The sequence below is a fragment of the Glandiceps talaboti genome, chromosome 1 (genome assembly GCF_964340395.1).
Source record: "Glandiceps talaboti chromosome 1, keGlaTala1.1, whole genome shotgun sequence".
Lineage (NCBI taxonomy): Eukaryota > Metazoa > Hemichordata > Enteropneusta > Spengelidae > Glandiceps > Glandiceps talaboti.
Window position 1 is genome coordinate 6148857 of NC_135549.1, and position 25009 is coordinate 6173865.

The 25009-nt window shown below is 37.5% G+C and overlaps 2 protein-coding genes across 2 annotated transcripts; both read right to left on the reverse strand.

Annotated features, from left to right (window-relative positions):
- Positions 1-302: 302 nt before the first annotated feature.
- On the reverse strand, positions 303-1196 carry LOC144435579 (uncharacterized). The gene has a single exon (XM_078124203.1). The coding sequence runs from the start codon at positions 1194-1196 to the stop codon at positions 303-305; it is 894 nt and encodes a 297-aa protein (XP_077980329.1).
- A 4706-nt stretch (positions 1197-5902) lies between these two features.
- LOC144432680 (netrin-4-like) lies at positions 5903-21076 on the reverse strand. Its single transcript, XM_078120948.1, has 9 exons — positions 20522-21076; positions 20038-20200; positions 18985-19324; positions 10454-10738; positions 9807-9933; positions 9212-9400; positions 8104-8409; positions 7737-7802; positions 5903-6954 (listed from the first exon to the last, which is right to left on the reverse strand). Exons 1-9 carry the CDS (start codon positions 20592-20594, stop codon positions 6647-6649), a joined length of 1857 nt encoding a protein of 618 aa, XP_077977074.1. The 5' UTR covers positions 20595-21076; the 3' UTR covers positions 5903-6646.
- Between the last annotated feature and the right edge of the window lie 3933 nt (positions 21077-25009).

Genomic DNA, 25009 nt, shown 5'->3' on the forward strand with positions numbered 1-25009 from the left:
TAATTTAGATGACAGCTCGCTGCAACACATCACCTCCATCAGAAAAAGTCTTGTTGATATCAACGCACAGGTTAGCAACATACCCGTCCTCCTGGTGGATGTGAAAATGATAAAGGACAAACAGAATACCATGAGTGGGTCGTTAGACTATTTCAATGAACTTGTCGAGGAACTGGGAGACCGTCTCAAAGTTCTTGAGCAGGAAAATAAGGACCTAAAGAAAAGTAACATCATCATCATATTACACATATGTTGTAGGTCAATGACCTGTTCATAGTTCCATAGAATGTTATATAGTGAAATCAGTCCAGTGCATATTTTCCTGTGCGACGGTATTGGAAGTATGGATCAATAGAATACTCATAGAGAAACAGTTTTGCACTCCAATGTCTGTCCAATCTTGACTTGAAAGAGTTTATAGTTGGTGCATTTACTACATTGTCAGGTAAGCTATTCCATGGTTGAAATACTCGATTTGAGAAAAAGTGACGTCGAATTTCCAGTGAGGGTGTATTTAGTTTCTTTAATTTATATGGGTGACCTCGAGTAACCTGGCTGGTATCCAACCTCAGTAGTGTAGATGAGAGGTTGTATAGACCATGAGTTAGTTTGTAAACTTCAATCATGTCACCTCTGACCCGTCTGTAAGTTAACGTCGGAAGTTCAAGTGAACGAAGTCTTTCAGGATATGTTAATTCATGTAGTCCGGGTATTAGTTTAGTGGCACGTCGTTGAACAGACTCAATGGTGTTAATTTGATGAGCCTTGTAGGGTGTCCAAACTGAATGAGCATATTCTAAGTGAGGTCTAATCAATCCACGATATAAGAAGAGAAAGGTGTCCTTGTCCAAAAAGTTGAAGGTTCTACAGATGATCCCCAGAAGTCGATTTGCAGACTGTGTAATCTTAGCAATATGTTGATCAAATGATAATTTATAGTCAATTGTAACACCAAGGTCTTTCTCTTCTGAAATATGCTCAAGGATAACTGGTTGGTCTGATCCCATAGTATAAGTTGTATGTGGACTATTCCGTCCTAGCTGCAAAACCTTACATTTTTGAGGATGAAATTTTAGTAGTTGTAGTGAGTTCAAGTCCTGTTGCAGTGTTGTCGGGCCATCTTGAACATCCGATCTGGTGAATATCTTTGTATCATCCGCGAAGAGTTTAGACGTGGAAATAGTACAGTTTGGCATGTCATTAATGAAAATCACAAATAGTAAGGGTCCTAACACACTTCCCTGTCAGAGAACTCCCCGTGACGTTGACACGTTGCCTACGATTACTTAGGAATGCTTCTATCCAATTTAGTAGTTTTCCCTCAATGTGACAGTCTGACAGTTTCTGGAGTAAACGCTGATGAGGAACCTTGTCAAAAGCCTTCATAAAGTCCATGTATATCACATCAACACAGCCACCTTCATCTAGAATTTCAGTCCAACCATCCAAGGATTCTAATAGTTGTGTTACACAAGATCTACCAGGTAGAAATCCGTGTTGATCGTTGTGGAGAAGGTTATTTTGTTGCATATGAGATAGTATCTCATCACGTACTAGGGATTCCATCACTTTACAGATAATACATGTAAGACTAACTGGGCGATAATTACAAGGTGAATGACGATCTCCCTTTCTGAAAATTGGAGTTATATGTGCTGTTTTCCAGTCTGAAGGGATAATACCATGATCCATTGAGCATCTAAAAATGAGCGCTAGTGGAAGTGAAAGTGGTTCAGCAATTTCCTTCTTGATCCTTGGATGAAGCCCATCGGGTCCTGAGGACTTACTTGTGTTTAGATTACTTAGGATCTTTTTTAATGTTTTCTACAGTGATATCTATATCCGTGAGTTGGGGTGCAATCATAGGTTCCATGGCGGGAATGTTTGACATGTCCTCCTGAGTAAAGACACTTTGAAAGTAATTGTTCAATATATTAGCTTTCTCTGCATCATATGTAGTCCTTCCACCTGTTGGAATGTCAAGGTCTGCTACTCTCTGACGAGTCTTTATTATAGAGTTCACATATGACCAGAAAGCTTTAGGGTTCTGTTTAACTTGTCTTGCTATACCATTTTCATATCTCTTTATTGCTCTACGGCATTCCCATCTGGCTTGATTACTTGCTCTGGAGTATGCTAAATAATCCTGTTTACTTTTAGTGATCAGCCACCGTCTAAATGTTTTCTGTTTATACTTTACTTTATCTAACGTATGAGCATCCATCCATGGCTTTTTAACTCGTTGACCAGTTCTGTATTTTATTTGAGGAATGCATTCTCTCACTGCTTTATCCAACTCTGACTTCAAAATGTTCCAAGCTTCATTGGGTGCCTTGTTATCAAACTTTTCTCTCCAATTAGTAGTAGTTACTATTGTCTGTAATTTATCATAGTCACCTTTGTGATACAGAAATTTTGATGATTGTTGATTCATAATATGGAACGTATAGTTGAAGGTCCAAGACAGGATGCAGTGATCACTCTTACCCAGCATCGGATATGAAATAGTATCACCGACCATTTCCTCACCATTTGTAAATATCAAATCCAACAGACTAGGCTCCTGACCAATTCTGAAACGAGTAGGGGTTTGCTGGTGCTGAACTAAAAAGTGGAGCTCAACGAAAGAGTTGGAGTATTAGAAAAGGCAAGTGATGACCAAAATCAATACAGCAGACGAGAAAACTTAGAGATACATGGAATTCCAGAATGTCAAGGTCAAGCTGAAAACACATACAACATCGCACTTCAAGTTATCAAGATGATCTCACCAGATATAACTACAGACCACCTTGAAGTAACTCATCGAATTGGGAGAACGACTCATCACGATGGAAATGTCAGAGGCAAGCATCAGCCAAGGCCAATAATCGTGAAGTTCTCAGGAAGGAAAATCAGGGATCAAGTTTTCAACAATAAAAAGAAAATGAAGAACGTAACAACGCGCGATCTAGGTTACACTGAACGAAATCTGATCTTTATCAACGAGAACCTGACACCGAAAATGCGCAACCTGCTGAAGTTAGTGAACAACAAAAGGAAGACCGAAAGCTATAGGTATTTATGGACCCGAAATGGACATATTCATGTCAAAAAATCGGACACATCCAATGTAGTTACTATCAGAAATGAATCGGATCTTGTGAAAATTGTTTAATATATTGTATAAGGTGCGTAATGTGTAATGGTATTTTTAGTCCTTTTTAATGATCAGTCAACATAATAATCAGTTTTCTGTCAATGGCGATAGGCTTTTTGATGTGCATTGTAAATCGTACTCTGTCTCAGAGTTTAATAGTGCTTTCTCAGGCAATCTATGTGATATTTTCTCGATTTCACATGTAAATGTACGGTCTCTAAGTAAAAACTACGGTGACTTTCAACTTTTATTTGAAAATAGTCTCCAGGCACAGTTTAAAATAATTGTTGTGTCTGAGATCTGGAAGGTGGAAAACAAAAGCATTTTTACCCTGCCAAATTATTCTTTTGAAGTAAACTGTCGAGATGTGGGACGTGGGGGAGGTGTAGGAATGTATGTTCATGACAGCCTTCATTATAATATTCTGAACGATATTGTCATCACAGATGCTGAGTCTCTTTGGATTGAGGTTATTAACAGAAATAACAAATTTATCATAGGTACAATATACAGACCTCCAAGTTCAAACTCAGACATATTTATTGATAGCTTGGAGCAAATTTTGTACCATAGAGTACAGGGTTATGCTGGGTGCTTTCTTGTCGGCGACTTCAACATTGACGTTTCAAAGCCTTGTGAGGCAACAGCTGATAAACTTCTTAGTGTTTTATCATGTTTACACTTTGAGCAAACGATAACTGGTGCAAGTGAGACGATCATCTGTACACAAATATGGCTCATTTGAATATTACATCGGGCACTCTGTTAGCCCATATCTCAGATCATTTGCCAACCTTTGCATTCTTTCAATCAATGTCCATGCATTCTGCATCAAAATCAAATGCACCTTTTAGGAATTATTCTAAATTCAAATTAGATTCATTTAGACATGATTTGCAAGATGAAACGTGGCATGAAGTATTGAACTGTAAAGATGTAAATGAAGCAATGACCAAGTTCACTAACACCTTCTTAAATATTTGTAATACCCATGCGCCACTCAAAAACATAATACCACAAGTTGAGCGCTAGGTGAGAACATCGCAATTCCTTTTCGATACTGTCGGGTGAAAAGGATTTTGCTATGATTCTAAGTCTCGGATGTGGTTGAAGACACTTTTGAATGTCACAGTCTGCATCTTTGGGTACACCAAACATTTTCCATACTAACTGATTTTGTTCGAATCCTTGACGAGATTTTACAACCCAGTTTAGGTCATTGGCCATGATAGAATGATTAGTTAGTGCCGCTATGTCATGCTCCTCGAGAAATGAAATAATCTGGAATTTCTGATGCTCTCCAAATGTGAACTTCCAGTTCGATTCCCCAACCGCTGACCTCACTTCCAGTTCAATTCCCCAACCCCCAGACCTCACTTCCAGTTCAATTCCCCAACCCCTGACCTCACTTCCAGTTCAATTCCTCAACCCCTGACCTCACTTCAAGTTCAATTCCCCAACCCCTAACCTCACTTCTAGTTCAATTCTCCAACCCCTAACCTCACTTCTAGTTCAATTCCCCAACCCCTAACCTCACTTTCATTGTCAAACCTCAATTAAATTTAAACTAACTTAAAAGTGAGAATTAATACTTTTAGTGTGGTTTAAGTAACCGATGTCTTAACCAATACTGGGTAATGGTGTATGGAAGACAGTATAGACTGACATATGAATCCTCATAACAAGGGATAGTTGACACATATTGATATCGATACGAGTAAGGAATAATGACAAGACAATCAATTCGTTAGAACTTTTATTAATAAAATACCATTATTACTAGAGTGTAAACTATAAAGCTATACATTGTGTATATGATAATAAATGTAATAAATACACATGTATATCAATTGTTAGTAGTCTATAAATACAATTGACGTAAAAAGCCTTCGCCATCACCGGATGTACAACCATTCTCACTGCTCTGTTACGATCAAGTACAGAATTCGTTCCCACGTCATGTTACCCTTCACTGACTCTATTTTATTCAACCATGTAGTAACCAATAAGAAACAGCACATTCTATACGTTAAGAACAAAATCACAATTTCTTGCTACATTTTGTCTAACTGAAATAAATCATTTAAAAGTACTGAAACTAGACACAGACACGCGGGCACTGATGTTTTGATACATCTGCACTTGATGTCTGCATGGTGGTATGTTACTTCATTTCATTCGGACAAAATGTTGCAAGAAACTGTATTCATACAATTTTGCTATCTTAAGGTGTAGCGTGTGCAGTTTCTTATTGGTTTCTACGTGGTTGTATCAAAACAGAGCCAGTGAACGGTAACATGAAATGGGCGGTAAAGACTTTGAAATTGTTGCAACTTGGTATCAGCAGACTATTCATTTTGTCTCAGACCAATCCTCAAATCTTAATTGGTCACCATTTACAATCAAACTGTGCATTAATTAGTAAGAGTTTAAAGTGGCATAAAAAAACTTTTCTTTTTTTTGAAATGTTATTTGACTGAAGAACTTCAAGGTAGGCTACGTATTGAATAGTATCAAATGAATAAAGTTTATGATTTGTACATTGTTAGTACAAATTTGTAACAGTTCAGTGAGAATCGTTATATGTGTTAGTCACGTGGATGTGGATACCACATCAGTCATGAGCATACATAAAACAAATACGTAAGTATGTACGTACGTACGTACGTGCATGCAAACACACACACACACACACACACACACACACACACACATACATACATACATACATACATACATACATACATACATACATACTATGAAAAAAGAAAGCATTGATACTGGTTTACAAAATATTTCATTTGCTCGTCAAACATGGGACGCGACAAATGTTCTGTACGCATGATTTGAAATTGCGTAGATGTGTACAATCATAGAAATCACGAATCTGCCGAACAAAGAAACACACGATGTGCGAAGACGATTTGTAGGTTGTCTAACGGTCTTTGATGAAACAAAGACATTTCAGTGCAGCCAAATATATAGGTCTTTCTTGAAGAAATGGTCTTCCAGGCTAAGATGTCCCCTTAACGGTCTCTTTGCCGAAGGAAGTTGTTTCTTTGAAAGGAATAGCCATCACAAAAAACCTTGCGTACAAATTTCAAAAAATCGTCACATTTCAGAATTGCCTGTTGAAAGTCAGTTCACATTTCCTTCACATACTCAAATACATTAAAATACATATAACACTGCATCCGTTTCAAACATAACTATCAAGTGGCCAACTTACACCAAGCAGAAATCCACATACCACTATATTTCAGCAATGGTAGGTATGGAGTACTCAGTCCATTTACAACCAAATTTGTCACGACCATTAATTCTTTTACGTACACCTTGGACTTGTAAATATAATAGGATACACAATAAATTGATCAAGGTCATATATATGATAACCAAATACATTGTAAAGTAATACATATCCTCATGGCTTCAATATCTCGAGGTAGAAGTGGTTGGAAGTAATGTCACACCAAGCCACGTCATTCTATAATAGTAGTTACTAAACTAAAAACAATATTTTCTCATCAAACTTGATGCATCCCTGCCTATATCTCTGCCCCATTCTGTAACAAGGCTATTTTCATCAACTATCAGTCTACCAGAACGTTCGTCACGAGAACCAGCGATCAAGTAGTCTTGTTCCATCAGCAAAATTGGGCACGTACAGCCTGTTGCCGTCCACGAAGTTGGATGGAGTTCAATAGCGCCCTCTACGACGTCCATATCTGGGAATTTGAACACTCGTTTTAAGCTGGCGTTCACTATAATATCTGATCCTTTGTCTACTGCTTTCAGTATCTTCGCCCGCACAACTAAGGAAAAATAAAAGCAACTTGATTTTACAAATGAGTTCTTAAACATTTAGTTTATGAGAAACAATGGGTATGATTTAAATCGTACAAGTAAGTTAGGTACGTACATTCCTGGTGTAATTTCACTGTGATCACATAGGGTACAAATGAACTATGCCAAAATCCATTCGACAACTTATCTTGCAGATTTGCTGATCAGTGAAAATAAAACTTCGGCAATACGTCACAGTAATTGTACAATATGACATGCGTCCATAGTAGTGTGCATGGACTAACACACCAGCCCTACACTTTGAGAGTCAAATGTTGAATATATGTGTGATGTGTTCATAAGGATTACGAGACGGAATGTCTATCATTATGAGTTTAAAAATTGATAATGAAAGAAGTATTGGCAATGGAATGTGTCGTATCAGGAGTTACTCCATTTGGAGCAGACTAAACCGTGGGACGCTTTTACATCACTGTTATGTATATTATATTTTGGCCATTATATTTTTGAAAAGATGTGTTCGTTAATCAGTAGTGCCTACATAGACAGTGACCCACTCCACTGTCTATGGTAATACAGCAAAAACACAGAAAGATTTGATTATAACTTAGTCCTTTTACACAGTGCTTGCCACTATCTAGTAACATGCTTTGGTGGCATAGGGAGTATTACTGTCATTGTAGTTAATAATGGCAATATCATCATTTCCAAGTCGATTATCACTGTGTACATTGATGCAACCAAACACACAGGTGTCGTGAACAAGTGTACGTTTTGTGTTTATACTTACCGTAATCATAATCACATAGATTAGCTTCATTCCCCGTCAGACTTCTATCCGGACATATACAGTTAGCTGTGTAATAAAACACTGTACATTATATCGACAGCAAACACAGTATACCAATATTCTACAAATCTAATTGATTTACATGTAACAGATTTCTTGATAGGTAAAGTCTTTACAAATCTAACTGTCAACAATTTGCGATATGTTATCCTCTGTTTATCCAACTGATCTACCTTCATTTTTACTTATATATCTGTATATCTAAGATGTTACGCTTGCTCTTTATTTCCCTTTTATCCTGATCTGAATGTACTTCAAATCTTCCAAAATCGAACGACATAAATCCACACGACAAAATGTTACTCACCAAATTTTCCAAGTCCCTTTTCTAAGCGAAACTGACGGTTTCTCCTCTTTCCTTGATTCTTTTTCTTGTGCTTTCGTTCAAGATGTCCCCCTGTCGGTATTTGTGGAAGAAGACACGCACCACTCCGGGGATCACACTGGCCACCTTCTCCACACGCACACTGTCGACAGCCATCTTGGCTGTAACCATAGTAACCAGGTAAACATACGTCACAGAATGGTTCAGCTACACCTTGCTTACAGAAACAAAAACCCGTGTATGGGTCACATGGTTGGTTACTGGTACCCACGGACTGGCATGGACATTCTGAAAATAATCATGTAATTTTACCATTATTATTCAATTTCGTTGTTTCTTTTTGTTGTTATGGTGACTACTTTGTTTTATTTTGAATATTAGCTATGGACTTTGAAATAAATGGGTGTTGGCGAGTTGGTATGGATCTTGGTGTGGTTGTATAGTGCGTACACGTGTGTTGTTATTTGAGTGTGTGAGTTGATATAAGAATCTTCGTACACACAGTGTTACAGAAACACTGAAGAAGCAACTGCAGTGCAGTCTGGGTTCGAACCCGCCTGGTGTTGGCTGGGTTTGATTTAAAAAAATTTAACTAGGTCTGCATGTAAGAAGGGTGATGCTCAGTTTGACCCTGCCGAACAACGCAGGTTTTCCCCGGGCACTCCGGTTTCCTCCTGCTTCTTCAACACTAGGGCACTAGGGCGCTGCTCTGCGGCGACCATTCAACAAATTTCCGAATTTATTTGGACAAATAAAGAATATTATTATTATTATTATTCATGGCCAAAAATCACCTTCGCTGAAAATATTGTAAGACGTTAAATTTTCAAATAAAATAATAACTTTATTAGTGCGAAAGATAACATGACCATAATGTATTATTATTAGTGGGACCGGAAATACCCGAAAACTCTCGAAGTAAATCCGAAGGGAACTGACTGAAAAAAGGTCATTTTAAGGTGTTTGCAGACGCTTTTTTTTTAAAGTTTTAAAACCAGAATACATTTCACAAATATGTCGTCTAGCAAAATAGCAATAGTGAATGTGAGCATTTTGAATCACCTTTAACACATTGTATGTAGTAACTTACCGATACAAACATCCGGGTCACTCATATCTTTCCTTGGATCTTTGTAAAAACCTGGCTTACAGATCTCACAATGTCGACCAATAGTATTGTGTTTACAGTTGTCACAGACACCTCCAGTCAAGTGACCACTCGCTTTCCAAACACCTTCGTCAAAGTGACAAGTGTCTGCATGTCCATTGCAATTACATGCTACGAGGAATTGAAGAAAGTCAATCAAAAAGGAATTATTGTCTAAGATGGAGGAATTGAAGAACTCAGTATTGAAGGGACTGTTGCTCTAGTATTATGTACAAAGATGTTTATCAATACAAAGGAACCAAATACTAATTACAATGTAGTGAACTTGGCCATACAAAATATTCTCAGACGTATACGTAGTAAAACACGTCGCCATCGAAAAAAACTTCAGATCTATGCAATTCAGTAAACATGCAGAAATGAAAACGATTTTAATATATTCGTTCATGCCTGTTACTATGGAAACAAGGTCACTATATAGAGGCGCTTTTGCTGTTTACTGTGAGAAAGTGATATTTGTCATTTGTTCTAATTTTAAAATAATTATACAGACTGATTTATAAATACCAATACTCACCTTTGCATGCATTTGGTTCATTGGTAAGAGCATTTGCTGGACTCCAGGGGGCGTCGTTGTACAGTGGCAAACACTTTTCACAGTTCTCACCGTCCGTGTTATGCTGGCATACACATTTACCGTGAATCTGTCGACAAAGGTACGGTGAGAAATGATTACAAAGCACGTGGCGGCATACCCGCTTATACCAGGCTTATACAACGTCAACGGTCCTTAGTCAAACAGCCAAAGTAGGGAAAATTATATGATTTAGAACACTATGGCGGAGACAATCAGGGATCTTCAAGCTATCACTTTCACCACTACATAGGTCAACAGTCATACATAAGACCACCGCCATAGATGTCATGATAGGTCAACACAAAGGTCACCAGAAGGTCAATATATACACCTTAGAGGTCAACAGAAGGTTAATACATATACGTGATACACAAAAAGATCAATATAGAAGTCGTCTGGGGTCAATCCATACACAAGAGCTTTTTCGTACTAATGAACCAAATTGAATCTACAAAGCTCAATTGTTTTTCATTTTCGTCTACTTCGCACTCTTTATTTTTAAGTTTCTATAGTGATGTTTAACTATTCCGACTTTCATGTGAAGAGAGATCAAACTTAATTTATATTTTATTGAAAATCTCATGTACCTTGTTTTCTGGTTGGCTGTTACTATTGCCCTCTGCCGACAAGGGCACGCACTCACTGGCGTGTCCATTGCAAGAACAAGTTCCTCCTACGATTAATTCATACACGGCAAAGTAGTTCAGTTTAGAACTCTTGTTCTTTGCAGTTGGGTTTTGGGTGGCACATTCGCACTGCTGTGTCTTTACCAAATTTATCCGGAGGTTGGTGATTTGGAGTCGTTCTCGTGCTTCCAAACTGTAAGGATCAAATCGTCTACCGTATGAGGGCGTCAACGAGCGAAATATCACCTGGGAGAGATAATAATAATAATAATAATAATAACTTTATTCGTCATGTCGATCATGAAATTTTCGTTGCATTGACAGAAAATAGACAAACTACATATCCACACAGTTTACATTAATTAAATACATAATCCATGAAAAGTAAAGTTAGGATTACAATACATATAAATACATACATACATACATACATACATACATACATACATACATACATACATACATACATACATACATACATACATACATACATACATACATACAGACAGTAGCGGTTACATGTTATTTATGAGATGAATAGATCTTGGAACAAAGCTATACTTAAATCTGTTTGTACGTGCACGTGGTACTCTGAGGCGACGACCACTTGGTAGATATTCATATTCTGTATGTAGTGGATGTGTTGAATCTTTGATAATTTTTGTAGCAGTCTTAAACGATTTGAGTTTATACAATGTAGAGTTATCAGATAGTTCGTAGAATTCATTACTAACTAATTTTCTGCATATGTTCCTAGGACGGTTTAGATCGTGTTTAAGATAGGTAGGCAGCATATCATAGAATGCAATGTTCGCATAACTGAGGACTGTATAAATAGTTGAATTGTAGAACAAAGAAATGACATTCGAGCTAACATTTAATTTCCTCATGGACCTTGCAAAATACAACCTTTTATTTGCTTTTTTGAGCTAAATAAATAAATAAATAAATAAATAAATACATACATACATACATACATACATACATACATACATACATACATACATACATACATACATACATACATACATACATACATACCGTACATACATACATACATACATACATACATACATACATACATACATACATACATACATACATACATACATACATACATACTTTTCATTCAGCTTATCATCTTACAAATGTATATCATGACTGCTTGAACTACAATGGTTGATATCAGCACTACAATTAATATCGATGGACTTGACATTCCTAAATATAGATGAATTATACAATCTCATATGCTGACTCAATTGACTCTCTTGTATTCGTATGAAACGAAATAATTTTTCAAATTGTCAGTTTTAACATAAAATTGGACATAAAAAGAGACTAACAGTCTGTCTTATCTGTCTCTGTCTCTGTGTGTGTCTCTGTCTCTCTGTCTGTCTCTCTGTGTCTCTCTCTCTCTGTCTGTCTCTCTGTGTCTCTCTCTCTCTGTCTGTCTTTCTCTCTCTCTCTCTCTCTCTCTCTCTCTCTCTCTCTCTCTCTCTCTCTCTCTCTCTCTCTCTCTCTCTCTCTCTCTCTCTCTCTCTCTCTCTCTCTCTCTCTCTCTCTCTCTCTCTCTCTCTCTCTCTCTCTCTCTCTCTCTCTCTCTCTCTCTCTCTCTCTCTCTCTCTCTCTCTCTCTCTCTCTCTCTCTCTCTCTCTCTCTCTCTCTCTCCCCATAGTTCTGAATAGGTTTGTTCTCAGAAGTGAACTACTCCGTGCACTGAACTTCCAGTCTGTTACAGTTATTATTCCTCTCTGGTAGTGTTGGATAAATTATGCATACCGTCACGTTTTGTTTCGCATGCTTGTTTTACGAACTAGGCTCCGACCGGAACGAAATTCTTGAATTCAATGTGGTTGTGCGGGTGAACACAAATTGTTACATTTGAAAAATAATGTAATAAAGCAGTGACTGTGCTATCTAATGGATATCCAGGTTCAGAGTGGTTAATGTAGGTCAAACCGATACTTAATAGCTTATGTAGATAATGACAGAGGAGAGTTTTGTCATTATTGCATATTTAACGGCTATTTGGACAACTATGACCCGCCATTATTTTGATATACTGACGGACTGGTCGTTATTTATGAGTTTTCAATTGAGTAGTCTGTATACAAGATTTCGATAAAGAGTCAAATCAATTTTAACTACGTCGCTATTTTTTCTCAATTTATTGAAATGTTGTCCTCGGTAACCAATACCATTGACCGAACATCACAGCATTTGTCAGCCCATGGTCTTTGTATGGGAACAAGCTTGAACAACTTGGCCTGTAACCCAGCAATTTTAAAACTAAAGTACTTTATACAATCAGTCGAGCCACTTAAATATTTATACTCCATCGCTGAACAAATTATTTTCATGCAAAAACTTTTGTAAACAAAAACCGATTGGCTTTTCATTACACGTTTGCCTATCAGTTCCATTAATCAAACATTTCTTGACTGGGTCACTATTTGTTTGTGTTTAATCCAAATTGCAAACACTGGAACTCTTGTAGTTTTCACTTCATTCATATCCTTAGTCTGTTCGTCGTGGTTTTTTTTCATGCAAACACAACATGTGATTGAGGGCTTTTTATCCGTACTAAGCGTCCAGAGTACCCACCTAAGTCATGCCCGCAGACATTTGAATCATACGTACGTCTTTTGAAAGAAATTCAAAAATACCATCTATTCAGCCTGTGCTTGCCTTTGAGTCGGTGATGCTAAATGTCATGCGCAATTCATATTTCACGGAGCGACAACTGACTAGGTCGATCGTTGTTATGCGTAACTTGTGAAATGTGTCCTTAGCAGCAGGGTCGTCCACGCCTAACTCATCGATCGTCTGGTTTTCTCATTCTGTCCGTTTTCCAATATCGTATGATTAGCTTCCACTGCTCTCTTATTGTGGTTGTCTCGCTGGACACAGTCTTTGAGACATGTAAGGTTTGCCGAAAAGGTAAGTTTTTGACAATATTTCTCATACTTCATGCCCAGTTACTATGGGTTGTTAACCGTTGATAGTGTTTACGATAACCTGTTCATCTGAGATGTTTTGTCCTCATAGGGTCACCACTGCTCTTTATTGTTTATCATTGTTACATTCTTTAATTAATTTGAAGTCGTAGATATCACCCCATCGTAAATCTGTTCGTTTAAGTGACTTAAACCCCACGGCGGTCTCTGACACAAACGTTGACTTAGACGGGCGCGGGCCTTCTTAGGACTTAAAAATCACACGAAACATTTATATGGAGATCTGTAATATTCTGTGATTCATTTCAGATGTTGTTGACAGAGACCAAAGTAGTTTTAAAAGAGCCTACTACACTACTGAGCGAGTACAGTTGCTCACTAAAACATTATATCGGTTGCGTATGACAACCCATAACCTGTAAAGCATTTTATTTAGTTTTTCAACTCAAACCAACTGGCTGTCATATGTCCACAGAGTCAGAGGTTACTCGTGTTGATCGTAGATTCTGTTTCAATCTAACCATACATCGGATATCCTTACATAATATGGATTGAATCATTGTGAGTGAATACATGGATAATGAAGGAATACTGAGGACCAGAAGTAAAATCCTTAGTGTTATTTGGGAGCACATTCACCCCTTGATCAGACTGCATCGTTAACCTGTTCGCCAAGTGTAGAGAGACATGTTAAAACCAAAGCAAAGTTATATCTTTTTATTGAAACTTTTAACACATGCCAAGTATTCCATTTTATATAAATTTTCTTAGCAAGTATGCGTTACATGCCGCGTTCCCGTACATTGACCTCGACAGCCTAGTGAGTGAGTGTATGACATTTTGTTGTGAACACGAAACCCGAACGTTTGATGAGTTAACCATTTATATTGAAAGCGTGTCCTCATGTCTGGAACAATGTAAAGTGTATATTCGTTAAAGGAACTGGATGGTCTTCATATGAAAATATGAGCGTTCTTTGCTACTCAAAGCACAAATATTTAAAGTCCGTTGTAAACCTTAGGCAGGAATAAAGAATTTTACAGCTGGTAGAGAATCACGCTGAAGAGGTTCTTGCAATTAGAAGTGGGTCAGGGGTACCATGCCATTCACTGCAGCTGGATAAAAGAACTTATTCACTGTAAAGGCTTGGTTATGTATTTCTGAGCAACACTACAAGAAACTATATTTGAGACTCGAGGTGACCCTGAGATTTAACAAGCAGTCATTCAGCTGATTGCTGAATATATTCGTTGAGGTGTAAGTCATTTAATAGGTGGATACTTCCAGTAAAGAAGTATGACTTTGGTATGTAGAAATTCAGTAATCCTTGTGATTCGCAATGTTTTAGTATTTCTGTGTGTACCCATTATCCACACTGTTCTAACTATATCACGATGCATATCGAATTATAGCTTTAGGGCTTTACACTTTGATATAAATAGTGCCTTACCTATAATTAGAAAAGACATTTTGATCTATGAAGTAGTTGATAGCCAGTTGATTAAGTTAGCAAGCGATGCAAGGATGGTCAAATTTATATTCCAAATAGATTATCCCCGTAAAATTTCAATGTTGATTGTTAATCAGTTGAAAATGGAATAAGAACTTTCACCCATGCGTTACAATTGTTACACGTGACTGTCACGTGACTGTAGTCACAGATGCTTCGCCTTGGTCATAATATTAACAAGATCCACATACAGAACATATAATCGCGGGAGAGAAATCCTGGTGGTGTTTAGACACAAACTTACATGAATAATATTGATGCAATTTTAAGATATTATATCAAATCTAATACTTTGTTTTATTTGAATATTTTGGCATTCTGTTGTATCACACCAGACTGCGCTCGTTGCAACCATAAAATGATACATCAATAAGGTTAAATGCGCCTTGGAGGCATAACAACGGCTTAGTTTGATTTCCGTCCCTGCGTAATAATCCATTGACAAAAATCATCTTTGTGGCAACGGAACACAAGCATACGACATGTCATATATTGAATGATAAAACTTTAGCCGGCGGCACAAAGGTGGGCGTGAGAATGACGTCACTTTAGTCTTTAGCCAAAACAATATTACAACATGATATATATTATTACAAGTATATGGTTGATAAAACTACGTATCTTGTCAAAGTTAAAGATGCTTAAATGACTTTATGTGAATAAATTAAAAGATCGGTGTCCAAATCTCGTGATTACTCTTTGACTACCACGGGACATAGTTAATGACACACCCTACACTTAAGATAATACTAATAGTTAACCTCGTGTCTATCAAGCATTCATACTAAATAAAGAGACCCGATTTAAGATTTATAAGCAAAGCTGCCTGTTGGCAGTCGTCACAGCTCCACGTATGCATTGGGAAGAGTTATTTCCAAGGTTATTCTTATGCAAAGTTTGATCCTATATCAGGAAAGAAAAACAAAAAGATTTTATTCTAACAATTTTGACAGGAAATGTACTTGGTACTTAAGAGGTTAAAGGACTGTGAGATTAATAGTATGTAGTTATTAGGTTATCTCAGTCCCTTTAATAGAACCAGTGTCCTTCGGTATATCCCGGATTAGGTCTAAATAATACTTGGCATTGTTTGAGATAAGTGTGGCGACAACAGATGAACTATGTGGGAGTGTCAAATAATTCTACAAATGTCCATTATAGAATACACTCTACTTCTAGTAACTGATACAAACATTGACGGGGGCGATTTATGTAAGCTGTATTTGCAATGATGGAAATCATCAATGACGAATACCTGATTTCTGGTATCTTCAACTTAAAGTTTGTTTAGATCTCATATATTTGCCTCACTGACAGTAAGATTGCCGTGTTTTCATCGTTTGCACGCTCTGACAATCTCCAGTTTGAATTGTTGATAAATCTGTGAACATTTACTCTAGCATTTAAGCGCAAACGCAAAACATTTACATGTATTATCATTTCATTTACGTTTGAAATCTGTTAATATGGTACAAAGTGTATTCATTTCTCATGGTTACTTCGTCTTTCATTAGACGCACTGAATATTTTTTGTTTTGTAGTAAGTTTTACTTTCCATATTGATCTCCATACAGCGCAACAAGGTGGTGTCTTTGGAATATTTCCCCAGAACATTGTGTTTTGACGGATCAACTTCGGACAACTACTTAATTATCATGGATATTGGTTTCAATACGAATTAACTGCCTCGCCAATTATCTTTTATTCCGACATCCAAAACTTGTAATCTTGTACTGACATTGACATGTATACAGGGATTAAACGTGAAACACGGCCTTGAATGATCATTTGGTATGAGGATGCCATTTATACGATATGTCCTCGATCGATTTTTACCCGAGGACACGAGAACGAAATCTGATACTTTACCTTAGGTAGTAGGTACTTTTCCGGAAGGTATAGACGTACTTTGGGCGATTATTTAGTATAATGTAGGTAATATACATATCTTAGCAAATTGCTGTATTGCTTTGGTCATGTCAATTTAGCATGGATTGACAGTTAGTATTCGAAGCTGTCACAGCTTATCAACTTGTCCTGTATATATTAGTTACATTTCTGTTTCTCACAATCTGGTATAATAGTTGTTGGTAAGAAATTGTTTGTGTATAGAATATGTCTGAGGAGCAGGTGTCACGTGTTGGAAACGCCCAATACAGGATTTGACAAAAACTTTGGAAAGTTGAAATATAGAAATTGGAAGTTAACAATAAAATTCGTCATCAAAAATGCACAAATGTCACAAAATAAAGCAAAGGGCATCTTGAAATTGATCTAATACTAAGTAATAGATTTGACAATAGTGAGTTCACAAAGTTTTTAAATCCTTGTGAGAAGATCTAGAGCACTGTTCCGAGTCCTTGCGTGGATATATTTATTGATAGGCATTATGTCTGAGGTCAACTTTCTAATTGAAGTAAAGACATAAATAGCATGATCACAAAAACTCTGCTGAGACCCTAAATATGTAAGCAATTTGGCATATACTCACGGCTCCTTAATGTACACATTTGTAACACATATTAGCATGCAATTATACCATAAACCAAAATCACCTGAAGACCTGACTTTGATTTATAATTCTTACTGTCTGACATATTGTAACCTCGTACATGTTTATGTAACGATAGAGAATGAATACTCGGATAGTTTTCAGTAGAACATGACGAACATGTCTATCATCGACCTTTTTGCTCTCACTATTGTCTGTAGCCGAATACTTGAAATAGCGCCGCTGGCACCGTGTATATTAACATGTATAACTTTTAGACTGCAAGACTGGGTCACTTTTAGTATCGTGAGTTTTGTAAACTCCACTTTACAACCTTGCTGAAGACCTATTTCTAATAATGAAAATTACACTGGTACATAAAACAAAACACACACGCGCATACACACAGTATTTAATGTATATATTGTATATATTTTAATGTTTTTCTCGACACTGTGTGAGAAGAGCCACTGGCTCAACAGTCTATCGAGATTAAAGAAAGTCTAATAATAATAATACATACATACATACATACATACATACATACATACATACATACATACATACATACATACATACATACATATGGAGACGTCTGTGGGAATTAAAGATATGACCAAAAAGCTCTTTCAAAACTACTATATAACAGAGTGGAAGGAGACATTTTTTCTGGTATGTATGTATAACAAAGTTTCCACTATACTGGCCATCCTAATGCTAGCTGGCTATGTACAATGTAACAACGATCGATTTTGGACAGAGGAGCTCGAGTAACTGACAAACACCTCTGCTTAAATGAATGTGAAGTATCGATCTTTCCGTCACACTAAAGTTATCTCAAATAATAAGACAGAATTAGCACTGTGACCTTTACTAAGAGGTCATAACCAATGGCATATTTAAATGGTTACCAAAAGTATTCTTTGTCAGTGAGTGATCAATGTTAATAAAAAGTTATAAATTGGTGATAAGTAATATTAAGTAGTATTCTTTCTATTCAAGACAGTTCAGATGATCAATAAAATGACTATTCAATGGTTTTTTCAGACATTTTGGCGGAAACACTTTAATGGAGAAGCTGTCCTCAAACATATCTGTCTTGGAAGTGGAACGTTTTGATATCGTGTCTGGAATTCGAAACACTTTAATTTGTTACTTTGTTTAGAGGTTGTGAACGAGTTGGCGAAGGAATTTTGACATTGATACAAACAAGCGATGGAATTTCTAGACCCTCCCTTCTTCTATAAACACCTGTCCAAAATAGTTGAGAGTAAACATCTTCAATTGTGACCATATACCGTGCTCCTTTAGTGGTCATGATAGACACAATCACGGAATATATGTCTTTGGGGCATTGAGAAGTGTTATCGGGACCCCTCTAGAATTTAAAGTCGCCGAGTTCGTTCTGCGCTGATGGAGATTCTATTCATATTTGTTTCAATCGCAGATAATCAACCCTACTAGTGTACATCGAAAATTGCATTGGGCTGAACATACTTAGCATTTCTTACAGTTGGAATATCACCCTTACCTCTCCTTTTGTGCATGGCTCTGGGTCAGAATACCGAGATGTGCAAACAGCGCCCTCGTCGGTAACTTCATTTTCGACCATTCCGAATTCTTTTGCGCAGTCCGAGGCGTAAAAGGAATATGGTCTCCATGACTCACCGAAGTTATCGGATCGCTCGATTACCATAGCCGCCGGTCGTGAACTCTTAAAGACCATCACGAGATGAGTGAAGTAGAACCGACCTTGGAGATCTAACTGTAGAGTTTCCGGTCGTCCGCCGAGCGACGACTGCCACCATGTGTTAGGATGAGTCAGGAAGGAATCAGTCATGTGACTTACTGGATGTGCTTTGTTAGCTTTCCTGTGAACAAAGTGATATATTATGGATTAAGGCACTTTTCATTATTTCCACTTCCTTTCTATCGATCGCAACAGGAAGAAACGAGATGCCCACAATAATTACGTCTGTGTTGCTTTTTTAAAAAGAGAACACACAACTCTTATCATTCACAATAGAAGAACTGTTAAAACAGTTTACTTTGGGTAACGCGGTTAAGTTTTTCCCATTTGTAATTTTAGAAGAGTACTCGTCATAAAATTTGAATATTTCTTTCAGGAAAAACTGTTTTTGTCCTTAGTTATCTTTACGATACGAATAGGTTTTATTCAATTAACACTTTGACCGGATGCAATAACTGTAGAAATACCATTGATTTGTATGTAACACTCCCATGGGTTATTTGTCTACGAATCCACCTACACTTTTGGAATCCTTTTGTTACAAAACATGTCAAGTTGAATTGGCTGAATCATCCCTATCATAACAGTGAGCAACAAGTGTGTACACATTGTGAGTACCGTAACCTGGTTCAATGAAGCCAAACAGACAACTCGGCTAAATTCTACTGTACATGTAGGTGAACCATCACAAAAATTTGTATCTACGACTTTGGGACAAACATGAGTTGGCGAATAGTGGCGTTAGTTTCTGACATGGGAGAAACCAGAGAGAAAATTTTTTGTACGTGAGATTTTTGCCTATCGGGTTTATCATTCATACAACTTTTTCCTTACCTGCTGTTACATTTAGAACATTGGACATCCCCACATCCTTCAACCACGCAGTATTTCTCATTTTTAGTCTGGCCACATTGTGTTGTTGTTGTCAATTCACGTCCAATTACCAAATTACCCGGTTTAGGGTGACAGGTTTGCTTGGAACAGTCCTGTATGATATCTTAAAAAAAACAGAAGGATTACGATATGATAAACTATCAAGTGGATGACCTGCACTATAACTACATGGAGTTATCTGATGCTCTTGCCAAGAATTAAAAGTATCGGAGTAAAGAATTCGCATCACAAAGAATGCTAATATGCAAAGCACGGCTTACATGTACACACAGTCTTCTGGGTTCAACGAGGGGAGTATGCTGAAAGTATGCCAAAACTAGTGATGTACTACTGGACTATTTAGTTACAAAATGTTATAAACTTTTGACAGGCATACGCGAAAAAATCCCACTCTTAGATACTTTTTGTAAAGGAATGTACCTACCCAAAACTATGGCAGAGGTATTCGAGACATACCACAGAAGTTGAACAAGAAAGAATAACTGGTATCGTATCATCTTCGTGTTAACAAAACCAAAAAAGTCTGTGAAGTGATGAAGACAACGCTATGCCAAGATAAAACGTGGTTGTTAAATACTGTGTATGTCGTAAAAAAGTTGGTGTAGTGTCAGAACGCGATATGCGTAGACTGTTATGTACCGACTGACGACTTTGTTATGTTCCACCGGTATTAATAACACGTTAAGCTTATGACTTCACGATAGCTTACGATCACAACGAGGCTTGATAGGATGTAAACAGCGATCACGTGGTCTTCATCGCTCCACTTTCTATCAAGGTCACACTGACAAAAACGTAAGCAAGTATCTGGCCTTTCTCTTCATTGTCTTCCCTAAATAAGCCGAAAGGTTCATCTGTGTTTATGAATACCAAAAGTAAATATCGCCAGTAGTATAACCTTCATGTTGACAAAGATATGCCCTTAGACAAATCTTTGAACCGTGCAAACCCGTTGAATCGCACATAACTCAATTTACAGATCTCTTGGTGAAACCACCTCCAAGAATGTTCCTTTTGTCTAACAGATAATTGGGCGCATAACACGTATCGCTTTTCAATGCATAGGGTAGAAAGACAATGTCGAATCCGTCAGCCTTGGTTTATACAATTGTTACTAACATGCTTGTGGATACTCATTTTCGACCACAATTTATACGCCCTGGTTTATATTAGAAGTTAATAAAAGTTCACAAAGTTGTCAGTACTAGTACTCAATGTACAATCCCAGTCTTTCTATCAGTGATAGAGGGACTGTGGTACAATACATGTAAGTACTATAATCGGTTTCCACAGAAACGTTGGCGGAGTATAACTTCGAGGTTATTGTCAAATATTATCCTTGAAACATTTTAGTCCTAGTGTTGACATTTTCCGACCTGACCAACCATTGTCAGATGACAATCGATGCGACAGATGCATAATATCATGAGAGAGCGCTGTGACACGCACTAGGTATCGTCTACGCCACGCTGCGTGCCATGCCATTCAACTCAGCGGACATAGACCTACCAGTCACCAACATTCTACTTAATCAGTGTGGGGAAACAACCTGTCAAATTTAAACTTAATTAATTGACTTTGGAGTATTTGTATCTCGTCACCATAAATAACACAAGATAACTATTCCATCATTTAATTGGATAGATCTCATTCTTCGTTGTCGTTATTTGATTTGACATTGAAATAGTTTCACCCTGATTGATTATGTATGTACGTACTGCCTGTCTGTCTGCATGTATGTATGTATGTATGTATGTATGTATGTATGTATGTATGTATGTATGTATGTATGTATGTATGTATGCATGTACGTACGTACGTACGTATGTTTGTCTATCTCTGTCTGTCTGTCTGTCTTTCTGTCTGTCTGTCTGCCTGTCTGCCTGTCTGTCTCTGTCTGTCTATTTATGTATGTATGTATGTATGTATGTATTTATGTATGTATGCATGCATGTACGTACGTACGTACGTACGTATGTTTGTCTATTTCTGTTTGTTTGTCTGTCTGTCTGTCTGTCTGTCTCTGTCTATGTATGTATGTAATTATGTATGTATGTATGTATGTGTGTATGATTGGTTGGTTGGTTGGTTGGTTGGTTGGTTGGTTGGTTGGTTGGTTGGTTGGTTGGTTGGTTGGTTCGATGGATGAATGTAGGTTGGTTAGTTGATGGATAGATGGATTGGTAGGCAGGTATTAAAGTAGGTAGGTATGTTGGTAGGTAGATAGGAAGGAAGGTAGGTAGGTAGGTACTAAGTGTTCATGGCCTCCGAATTGCAAATGAATGAATGAATGAATGAATGAATGAATGAATGAATGAATGAATGAATGAATAAATGAATGAATTGAATGAATGAATGAATGAATGAATGAACGGACGGACGGACGAACGAACGAACGAATGAATGAATGAATGAATGAATGAATGAATGAATGAATGAATGAATGAATGAATGAATGAATGTGCATGCGCGGGCATATGTGCCTGTGTGCGTGTGCTTAGGTGTTCATGAATGATTTACCATTTTAGAATCTCACTGATCGTCAGGTTCGTAGTCACAGAAGTATTTATGTAATGTTTCATCTACATGAATGTACTTGTATATTCAGCGAAATAGGAACACCCCCACCTATCAAACGTGTACAGATGTTACAATTGACCCCAATCAAATCATATCAAAGTCACAAACGTTGTTTAGAAGAAAAGGCTTTTCCCTTGGGTGATACTCAATGAAATAGCAACTCACATGTAATTGTTGAAACACCTTCACTTCATTTCAATCAACATGTGTCTTCCTATTATATTAAAGTAAATCACCTTTGTTATCATGTATAATTAAACTTGGATTTTATTCCACTTTTGTCAGTCAAGGAGATTGTAACATCGCGGACTCAGTTCCGTCTATCTCGGTCAAGGAGATAGTGGCAATGTTTTCAGATCGTCAACATGGAACAGCTCTTCAGCTGAGATATGTTCTGCGACTGCGCACATGACGACAGGGATGCTTTAAAGCAGCGGGAACATGTTAAGAGAAGCCATCAGCTGAACAGAATTTACTTGTAAAAGTTGGAAATTCAATCGAAAGCTTCCTTAGGCGAAAGTGCCAAATACCACTATTGAGGTCATTGTCACATGTGCATCACACTTAAAAACAAACCCCTTGTGAAATCATTGCAGTTTATTTTTCGAGTAAATGTTTATGTCATTCTAATCACAACGAAACACATGTGACCTCGGCATTTAAGGGTAGAACAATGTATTAAACACACTTATTCCAAGGTCACCGAACTAGTTTAAATCATGCTCCTGGGATAGGAGGACTACAACTCATTATTGTCTTCCTTCAAAAATATGACAAGCAGCTATCTATATTTAGATACATACACGTGTGGCCATGAAGTGTTCGCCTTCACCCCATGTAGCGTTCTATACTAGACTGCGACTGTAGAGTGCTAAAAATATGCATGATATGTTGGTGTGCCACGCACCTGTTTTCCAAATAGTTGGAAGCGCGCCATCAACGGTCATGTAAGTGTAAACGTTTTTGCGGACCTGAACACGAAACTACACTATTTGTTACATAGTTCAAGTAAATGTATATTGTGAACCATTTTCATTGAAATTTTCGTCTTGCTGTTTTCATGATTTTTACTTTTCACTGACAACATTTCGAATACGACACAAGTGAGCTATCAGGGGAAAGTATCTCCAGATGTGGAAGTCACTGACATACGGAAGTCGAAAACTTCTTTTGCCGTTTAGGGCGGCCCTTTTTATTTTTCTGTTTCTCATCTCCCGACCGACCCTAATTTGCAGCTCCGACATCAGAAAAAAAAAAGTTTTTTTATTTCCGACCGACCCCTGAGCACAGCAAAATTGTAAGGTTCCTCATGGCGTCTTAGACCAGTTCTGCCGAGGCCACGACCTTGCGACATTGGCCCCCTAAAATTACAAATGACGCAATAATTTTCCCACCTTGCGTCGCTTTGGCACATTCATTTTACGGCAGACATCAAAATTATCTAAGTCCACGGCCGGACCAGGCCAGGCTCTGACTCGACGTCAATCCCAGAAGAAGTATACTGACTGCGTAAGGGAAAGTTTTGTTGACATCATATAAGATACAGTGACAACGCGCAGTTCTATTGTTAACATAAAAATGCCACAAAACTTTGATAAACTTAATCTACAAATTGAAACATTAGAGGGAGCCGGGAGTAGAGGAGACTTCGAAATGGACGTCTCCCTCGTCACATGTTTTGTCTACCGTCACTGTCGTGACCTCTGACCTACTCACTGACGTGTGCGAAACACTGAACTTGCTACCGGAACGCGGAACATCTATCTGCCACAGCTCAGAAGCCTGAGTAAACCAAATTTATGGGAGAGGTTGTGATTTTCATTTGTTGATGGGTTAAATTAAATGAGTACATGTGTATTTTGATTCCGAAAAAAGCTGTGTTAGGGGATCTTGTTCCATGATGTTGACAGTGACACATGTGAATGTTGGGCACTGAATCAATGCGTAATCACTGGCATGGCTGGCCACTATAGACGGCCGATGCATGTGCGCCCGGTCAGACATAAAGAACGAACTTGTTGTGCAAATCAGAAAAAATTAATGTGGTATTTACAGAGCATCCCAATTTTGACGTTGTTGATAGTTTTAGTTAAAGATTCAAGTTCTGAGTTTCAAGGACACCTAATGTCCGCTTTCCGTATCAAGTTTACAGTATGTAACTATGCTGTCATTTGATATAGCAGGACCAAATCATGATACACAGCCAGTAACGGTTAATTAATAAAAAATAAATTATTTTAAAGTTTGTTTGACTATCATTTGTAAGTTTTTCGTTCACATTTGGTACTTTTTAAAGGGATTTTTTTTCTTCAAAATGTCATGAATTTGAAGA

Bases quoted from the DNA above. Each gene is read 5' to 3' on its own strand.
- LOC144435579 (XM_078124203.1), bottom strand. From the start codon at position 1,196: ATGCCAAACTGTACTATTTCCACGTCTAAACTCTTCGCGGATGATACA.
- LOC144432680 (XM_078120948.1), bottom strand. From the start codon at position 20,594: ATGATACGATACCAGTTATTCTTTCTTGTTCAACTTCTGTGGTATGTC. The intron at 20,201-20,521 runs GTAGGTACATTC...GTTTTTTTTAAG, and splicing joins TACCTCTGCCATAGTTTTGG to ATATCATACAGGACTGTTCC. The intron at 6,955-7,736 runs GTAAGTATAAAC...ATTTTTCCTTAG, and splicing joins TCTATGTGATTATGATTACG to TTGTGCGGGCGAAGATACTG.